We start from the raw sequence: 9,423 nt of genomic DNA on the forward strand, positions 1-9,423 counted from the left end.
GCAGAATCCGTCTGCGGCGCGGGTGATGAGCCCGCCCCGTTTGCCCAGGACAGGGAATTTCCCAGGACACAGCACTGTCAGGGCGGAAGGTGGGGGAGGCCCGGGCAAACTGCAGCGGCTTGGGGACCCTGCAGTTAACATCCAGTCTTGAGCCCTTGGAATCATGAACTCAGTTGCCTTGTGTCATGCCTGTGGAAGCATTTTGAAACATTTCTTTTTCCTTCCAGACGCGGTCTATGTCCTGTGCTACTCTCTGATTCTGCTTTCCATTGACCTCACTAGCCCTCACGTGAAGAATAAAATGTCAAAACGAGAATTTATTCGAAACACCCGTCGTGCTGCTCAAAATATTAGTGAAGATTTTGTAGGGCACCTTTATGACAACATCTACCTTATTGGCCATGTGGCTGCATAAAGCACAATTGCTAGAACTTTAACTTTTAACTTTAAACTAAAAGCTGCCCAAGGACTTACTTAGCAGATATGGGGGTTACCTTAGTGCTGGTTCTTCTAGCCTCTGTATACAATCAAGCTTGAGTGTGCAACCTTGTTTTCTTTTACTATTTTCTTTTTTAGTAATCTCCTTGAGGAACTAAAGAATTTTGCAGAATTTTTCTTAATTTTGCTTATCATGTTTTGCACAAAGCAGAGCCCTTGTCTGATACAGCTGTTTAAAAAGTGTTAAACTGACATATACTCTAAAAGATAGTATATTTGTGTATTAGATTTTCCTGGAAAACTTTAGTCATTTCCATTCTTTTTTTAAAATACCATGTAATGTGTACATAATTAACTAAAGAGATTTATAATCATAATTATTTTATTGTAAAAATTTTAACTAAAGCCTTTTTTTCCTCTCAAACTGAGTCCTGAAATTTATTTGATTCTGATCTGATTATTAGTTGTTGAATCTTACTTTGGTAGAAATCAATACCAGCTTCTCTTTCCTTCGAACTTTGAAAAGAGTATTGATTTGTTAGTATGCAAAATAAGCACTTATTTTCATAATGTAAATTTATCACTTTTAATTTTTAAAACTTCTGGGTTCATCAAGTCACAATGAACAAAATATTATCACAACTTATATTTGAAGTCATTAGTCTAACTTTACTAATGACATAATGTTGATGAGATAATGATTTTGTAAATGATAGTAAACATTCTTCATTCATTCATTCAGTAAATCTTTATCAAGGGTCTTCCTCATGCTGATCACTATGGGAGGTACTCATGCTTAGAAACCTGGATATGGGCTCTGCCTTCACAGATGTCATGTGATTGGGTAATGAGAGGAAAAATACTGCTTAATGGAGATCGAATGTATAAAGTATATCTTAACTAACAATTATTTAGTAATTAAAACACTTAACATTGGAATGATAAAGAACAGTATATTTATATGGTAAGTCAAAAGTTCCGTGGAAATACCTGTAAGTGAAAAGCATCAGCTTTGGATTGATACACGATGTGATGGATAGAGCTGCTAGTTTATTGGGAGAGAATTGGAGGAGTAGAAACTCATTATTAGAGGTGTAGAATCCTAGTTTTCTTCCATATCTGGCCCTAAGTCAGTGTTACAACTGAATGATGTACAACAGAATTTTCAAGGACAAACCATAAGATAATCAAACAACTTTGGAAAGTCAAAGGAACTTTTTTTTTATTGTTATTCAACTCCAGTTGTCCTCATTCAAAGGTACTTTTATACTGGTAGTAAACACTTTCTAAAATTTTGAAACAAATATCATAATAATCTTCACAGGTACATAATCTTGAATTCCATGACAAAATAATTCTTTATCTTCAAAACTGATTAAATAACTTAAAAACTATCATGAAATTTACTAAAAACAAAGAGTAGTGATAATATTTATTATTGTTCCTATTTGCCAGTGAATGGCATATTGACCTCTTTATTTATCTCCTTTTATCTTTTGTTTTTCCATTCTTGTCTGTCCCTACCATTTGGTTTTCTCAGCGTATTTTAGCTTGACTATCTATTTTTCTTTTTTCTTTTTATCTTTTCTCAGTTTCTTTTCCTTTTCCCTGTTCTATTTTTCCATCCTGACCTGATTATTTTAGAGGACCTGACTGTCTTTTAGCAAAGGTAGCTACTAGAGGAAACACCCAGTAGAGTTATGGAGAAAAATGGAAAGATAAGGATCCTGATTTTTGAATTTGAAAGTATCAATAAAAGATTAATTGACTGCATCTGGAGAATAAGACTAGAGTTCAAAAACAATTGGGGCTGAATATGTACGTTTGAAGCATCATATTCGCTTATAAAGTCTGTTATATGAAGTGGGAAAGGAACTCTTCTAGGAAATATGTTGAGTATAAAGAAATACTTGGGAAACATAGCATTTTAAGATTTGGTAAAGAAAAAAGGTCAGAAAAAGAGGTTTTAAAACTGGAGAAGGGCCAGAGAAGAGTGGTATCCCAAGAACTAGGGAAGAAGAGATTTAGGAAGGATGTTAAGCTTTGCATGTGATGCAACCCAAGAAAATCGCTTTTCCTCATCTACACTCAGCTTTTTTTGAATCCACCTTTTCCACTTGGGGCTGAGTTCTTTGAGGCTAGAAAATCACAGGAGTGCTAATGGCTTTTATATTGTCTCTGACCCAATATTCTCTTACTCGGTGTGTAATCTGAGCTCTGCTGAAACCCACAAGAGTACTTATGATCCACTGCAACTGAGACCTGTCTACACTTTCCTTCTCTACTGAAGGCTGTGCTGTTTCAAGCTCAGAACACACCATACCAACTGGGTACTGCTAGTACATCTGTCCTATACACAATCAACACCTACGTTTTCTAACATACAGATTTTTTTAAAGGAAAGGTACCAAAAATGGAAAAATGCTTAAAAACATTGAGTTTTCCAAATTTATCAACAGGATTTTTCCTATTACATTCTGTTAAACCTAACACTCTAATCTCACTTGTTCTGCTTTCCCATCTGGAAAGCTTGTAACCCCTTCCCTAGATTTACCTGTTGAAATGTAATTAGTCCTTCAAAGTCTTCTCAGACTTTTTCCTCCAGCGCAACTTTCTCAATTCTTGCAGGTGAAAACTGTGTTATTTTGTCTCCCTCAGTTCCTAACACAGACCTTGGCCCAGAGCAGTTTCTCCATAAACCAACTGAATTATTTTAGCTCTGGTTCAGTTTCTATATAAGCATATGGAAATGATGCTTTACTATTTGCATTTTTAAAAAATATACCCAACCTCTTAGATGTATAAAAGTTACAAGTCAGAATATATTAGTATTTTAAAATATTAATACACATTTAACCTATATATTATTCTAGATGTAAATTCATCTCTCTAGGACTTCTAATTTTAAATATTTGGATAAATTTTAGCTTTGATACTGTTTTTCTTTTTTAATATCAAGAGTTTGAATCATTGATCTTGTTACTTCTCTAAGTTGATCTTTTATATTATCAACAATATTTTTGATATGGTGCTCAGTGAGAGGAAGCTTGTTCAGAAGTCTTAGTATTTAAAATAATAGCCTGTTTATTCCAATTGGAGTCTTTTTCTGAGTTTAAAGTAAATTTTTTCTTACAGATTACTATTTCTTAAAGATTACTTTTAATAACAGAACTACCTACAGTCTCTTTTCAAGCATTTGTGAGTGAATATGTCCTCTCTGGGAAGCCATCCTATGGAAATAGCACAAAATAGGCAAAAGACAGTACATACACGTTAATCACATCATTGTTTTTAAGTTCTTTTTTAAAAAGAAACAACTGGAAAGCCTCAGAACTTGGGTCTTTTCTAACAAATAACCAGCAAATATTTGAGTACATACTATGTACCAGACACTATGTTAAGCACTGGTGAAGTATACCAAAATACATCCTCATGAAGCCATGATGTTTATTTAATAAATAGCATGAAAAAAAACAGTTACAAAAGCTGATATTTAAAAAGATATTAAGTTGTGCATGTATACATATATTACAATTACTATGTAAAACAAAGCAAAAACCTATGACTGGAAAAAAGGATCAGAATAAAATATACCAAAGTATTACAGATAATGAATTTTTTCTTATTCTTTCAAATATTGTTAAAGGTTATATATTTTAGGTACAGTGAAATAAATTCATTGAAAGATAAATGATGTCCTTAATTTAACTAGTATAGTTTCCCCTCAGAATGTTTTCATGTATTTTTATTCAAAATTTGTTTTATTTTTAAAAGACACTTGGTTGATCTGTTAAATCATATCTGGACAAATGTTTTGTTTGTAGGCTTAGAAAAGTGGATTTCTTTATTTTATTTTTGTCTAATCGAATTAAAGACCAACAAAAGAAAGATACCAAATCTTTACTGAGGAAATTTTCATTTGTTAAAAAGAAAAAAATGGCTTTCTTCTTGGCATGGCTGGATAGGAAGGTTGGATTTAATTTAGAATGATTAATGAGATTTTGTCAGGCTCCTTGACTTGACCACCACTGCAGTTTGTCAGCACAACAACCTGGGAAGCCCGGACGCCACTCTGTCGCCCAAAACCACTCTCCAGGGAAAAAATTAACTGGCAGGACTAGTGCCAGGTTCACGTCAGTGGCATTGTCTCTCGGGTATTGACAGCTTAAAAGTCTGAATCAGAGATATGTATGTTGGGGGGCACACATACCTAGCATATTGTTTTCAGTCTCTTTACAAGTGGTTAACTGCTTTTGAAATATTTAAGTTGTTGCTCTTTTTCCCAAAGGAAACTATTTAAAGACAACGTCTTTACAAAGTTCCTCCTCCCCAATTTATTGTAAAAATTAAACAAAGTAAAAGGATCTCAAGTTACTTTCTGTTTTTCTTTCAATTCTTTTTTTTACATAAAGAGTTAAGATGAAGCTTTTCTTAAAAAGTGAAATCATTTTTCAGTTTTGAAAACACTTTTTTTGAACCATCTGCAAGACCTAATTTTACAATCAAGTTTCAGATGAAGCTACAAGGTTGTGATCTGACTTAATATACCTCCTTTTTATTTACTTATGCACTTATGTTTAAAAATAATGAGTCATTATTAACCAAACCAAAATTACTGATCATGGCTAGTTATTATGCGGTGAATGCATATCTAGTTTAATATATAGTTTTGCTTTGGTGTTTAACTGTAAGAAACCCACATTTATGATCTTATTTGAAAACCCTGTCCAAAAGAGTTCAGACAGGAAGAATTTCTTCCAACAAATGCGTAGAGAAGGTCCTAAGGATCCGATAGACATCCCTAGACTACTTTGTAGGTATTTAACATAACATATACTGGCCAATTTCTTATCATAACAAAATGAACACAGGGTTGTTTCCTATTAAACAGTTGCAGCGTAGCTGCCCCTCCTGAGCTGGGTGAATACACGCAGGCGGAGGGGAGAGGCCCGCTGCCAGGGCCAGACGCCCGGGGAGCCTCTGCCCAGGCCCCCTGCAGGGGCCGCCGGAGGGAGCCCCAGCGCGGAGGGACATGTGCTCCCCAAGGCTGCCGCCCTCGCTGAGAAGGAAGCAAGAGGAGGAAAATAAAGCAGCCGTGCGTGTATACCAGCACCGCTGTCGCCCATGACGTTGCCCTGCAGTGAGGTTCTTCCCAAGCCAGTGTCATTTTCAATCCTGAAGCCATCGAATAGTTTATTGTATTTCTACAGTTCTAAGAAATGATATAGACTACTTCCAATGTGTGTGAAATTTTGTGAGATCGCATTTTAGGTGGTGGATTACATATTTTTCCCCCTAAATATCTAGTGTAGGAAGTTGTGTTTTCTGGAGGAATTCACAGTTATTCATTTCATTTCACGTTGGAGATTTGTGGTGTTGTTGCAGAAGTAATATATACACGTGTGTGTTCCTCTCCTTCCCTTAATTAATCTGGGAACAAAGAAAATAATGCATAGTATTTTCCAAAACACCATCCAGGAGAGATTATGGCCATTGTCAATAATAAGCGAGAGAAAAAGCTCTCGAACGGGGCCAGCAGGTGCTGGATGAGGTGAAACGCGAAGCCCCGCTCCGCTCTCCTGGGCGGCCCTTACCACCGCGGCGCGGGGGCCTGGGTTCTGGGGCTGCGTACCAGGGGATCGGCCTCGGAAACCGGGTTTGGTCAGCATACCTCAAGCTGATGTATTTTTCATAGCAGAGATTTTTTTAAATTCCAGAACTCAAGGAAATGGGACAGTGATAATTTCTGAATGTGATTGTTACTTTCTCTTCACCAGCCTAAAGGAGACTGATGATTATGAAGTCAGATCAAAGGAAGTCACCTGAATCAAATGGTTTGCGTTTTATATCAGACTGAGAGAGCCAATGCATCTCTGTCTCCATAGAGATGATTTTGCATATTTGAAATTTGATAGCTACAGTCACTTTAATAAGTATTGCTGATACTTGCTTCTGTGCCCCTCTTTATTTTATACTGTTAAGTTGAACAATATTTACCCCTCTCCTGGTCAGTTTCTCATTGTCATTGACTCAGTATATTTCTAATGTTTTCAATAATTCTTACATTAAGGTTTACTTAAAACCTTAATATAGCCAATCACATTATGAGCATGGCCTGCTCTCCTAAAGTCATTCTGATGAATTTCGTGCTTTTCTCACCATTTAAGGAAAGTCTCATTTCTCACATAATCAAGGTAATCCCAAGTACCTATAAAATGACCTAAATTTAAGGCATTATTTTACATTACATTGAAGTTTTAATTTAGATATTCAAACGAGCATTTAAAGACGGTTGATCTGTCTAAGGAAGGAATTAACTAGGGGGCTGTGAAAGAGACAAAAACAAAGCAAACTGCTCCCTGTCGTCAAGGGCTTCAGGAGGAGGAAGGTCACCGTAATCACATACAGTTCTATAATACTTTCTATATATCACCACAACTGAGCGAAGGTCTGGGGAAGTTATGTGACTTTTGGAGGTTCACATGACCACTTAAGGGATTGAGAGGCAGTACTCCCAAGTACGTTTTGTACATTACTAACCTTAATGAACAGCAGAAGAAAATGTGTTAAAAGATCTTTTTTAAAAGTGTTTTGGAAAGAGAAGAGGGAGCGATTAGTAGTGACTAGCTGACTGTTAAAGGATGGATGTTGTTTCAGTTGGTGTATTACTTGGAGGGAGAATAGCCTAATCAGGAGCTTGGAAACAAAGGTGTACGAGGGTCATGGCATAGTGAGTAACTGGGTGGAATTCAAGGGTAAGGTCTGAGCAATCATTCTGTGGGGGAAAGGACTGGAAAACATAGGTTGGAGAAAGACTCTGCTAAAATACAGATCTGGTACTTTATTTGTGTAGGCAACTGGAGACTTTCATGAAGAGAGATTTCATTTCTGATCTGTGATTTAGGAAGATCTTACTAAAGCCAATCTAAAATATGAAGTACAAATGCAACAGAATGTAGTATAAGGAAATTGATGAACAGGCTTCTGTAATTATGCAAGTGAAATATGAACTTTAGTATTGTTACTGGAAGTGGAAATGATACAGGGAAGATTTGAGAGACATTTTGGAGGTAAACCATCTTGGCAAATTACTGGCAGTTGGATGTAGAGATGAAAGCATTAAAAATTACTCCAAATAGTCGAAGAAAGTGCTGCCATTATAGAGAGAAGAACGTAAGTGAAGGAAAGGTTTGCTTGGTTTGGGAGTAAAGTGATGAGAGAGAGAGGGTATGAATGGGAGAATGAATTCCCCTTTGTTCCATTAGATTTGGAAATGTAATCGAGAGCAGGATTGGAGTTAAATGCTAAGATAACATTTTGGGAGAGTCCTCAGTGTAAAAATGGTAGAATAAAGCACAAGGATCGATATGTATATTGACAATGTCATGATCACTTAGCACAGTGCATGTCAAATAGTAAAGTCTAAATCAGAATTTGTTGAATGAACAGATTGATTGACAAGGGTTCTCAAACCAAATATTCAAAAATCTCAAAGTACTTAAATAACATGCCTTGAATATAAAAATGTACCATGTTTCAATTTAAAGAATCTTCTACAGTACAATTTTTTAAATGTTTTATTTATTGATTTTGAGAGACAGAGACAGAGACAGAGACACACACATTGATTTGTTGTTTTACTAATTCATGCATTCATTAGTTGATTCTCGTATATGCACTGACCAGGAAACCTGCAACCTTGGCATATTGGGGTAATGTTACCGACTGAGCCACCTAGCCAGGGCTACAATTTTAAAACTAAATAACCAAGGTACTCTCTGTTTAGAAAAGTATCTTCTTATCAGTCCCATGTCTTGCCAGGAAGTGAGGCATCCTACTTACTAAATATTCTTTTTTTTTTTAGTGACTAGACTGTAACTGATACTATAATGGGAGTATCCAAACAATTATAAAATTATACCAAACCCAATTAAAGCTTGCACAGATAAAGACATGTGCAAATCAGCTACCAACTCCCACCTGAATATTTTTTCAGAGTCCTTAGTTGTTTTCACACCTCACTGAGGTTTAGGGTTGGGAAGCATCTCCTGGGCTACATCCTATGGCCCTCAGTTCTTTGACCAGGATGCGGTCCCCTGATAGACCTGTTACAACTACACGCTCTGAAAGAACCAAAATGGTGCTATTCTCTGCAGTTCTCACTGTCCAAGAATACAATATTTTCTTAGCAGACATGGCAGGAGGAGCCCTCTCTTCTGGGGCCCTGCCGTCATCTTTGAGGCCCGCCTCACTTCCCTCCACTGATTCTGCCTTAAGCCTTCAGTGTCGAAGCTTCCCCTCAAAGGCCTTCTCTGCATGCAAATCAGCCAGATAGCTCTGAGTCACCAGACCCAACAATTTCTCACAGGCCCACACTCGGCTTTCAGACCACCCAGTGCTCTTCAGCCTCCCCAGCCAGGCACCTGCCTCATAACTTGGGAGACTATAGAGTTTATTGTCTACACCAGGGCACCTTTGAGAGTGCTAAAATGCTAAACCAGATGGTGCTTCAAGACAACAGGCATAAACTAGGAAGTATGGTCACCCTGCCTATGACTATAATACAATGTGATAAATGCAATAATAAAAGTTTAAACACTTTGCAGTGGAAACATTTTGAAAGTAAATGCACCAAAGGGTCAAAATTTGTTTCCAATCAAAAATGTCTCTAAATTATTTTCCAATTGGCATCCATGATAAAAACCATACTGCTAAACCTGGGATATTTGTATCATGCTGCACAGCAGGGCAGGAAATAATCTTTCAGCATCTTGGAAATAGATTTCGTAGGTTTGGATTCCTGTAGAGCAGTTCATTTTGTAGTTTGGTCAACACCATAAGGACCCGAGTCTCAGAAATTTCTGGAAAGATTGTGGAGATATTTAATTGACAATAATGATAATCAAATCAAAATAATAGATGACATTTATCCTACTCTACTATTAAGCTTACTCAGCTAAGGGCTTTGTATTTCTTAATTCATTT

At 36.6% G+C, this 9,423-nt stretch overlaps 1 protein-coding gene across 2 annotated transcripts in view; it reads left to right on the forward strand.

Moving 5' to 3' along the window:
* FBXO8 (F-box protein 8) overlaps nucleotides 1-879 on the forward strand; it is a 42,343-nt gene extending 41,464 nt beyond the window's left edge. Inside the window, exon 6 of one of the 2 annotated variants that reach the window (XM_054576044.1) lies at nucleotides 228-876. In XM_054576044.1, the coding sequence (XP_054432019.1) occupies nucleotides 228-415 (188 nt within the window). In that variant the 3' untranslated portion in view covers nucleotides 416-876. Of the gene's footprint in view, nucleotides 1-227 lie in introns of both variants that reach the window. The other variant, XM_054576045.1, reaches the window with a different exon arrangement.
* Nucleotides 880-9,423: the final 8,544 nt, after the last annotated feature.

The sequence above is a fragment of the Pteronotus mesoamericanus genome, unplaced genomic scaffold (assembly GCF_021234165.1).
Source record: "Pteronotus mesoamericanus isolate MK-2021 breed Mesoamerican mustached bat unplaced genomic scaffold, CSHL_Meso_final contig_32, whole genome shotgun sequence".
Lineage (NCBI taxonomy): Eukaryota > Metazoa > Chordata > Mammalia > Chiroptera > Mormoopidae > Pteronotus > Pteronotus mesoamericanus.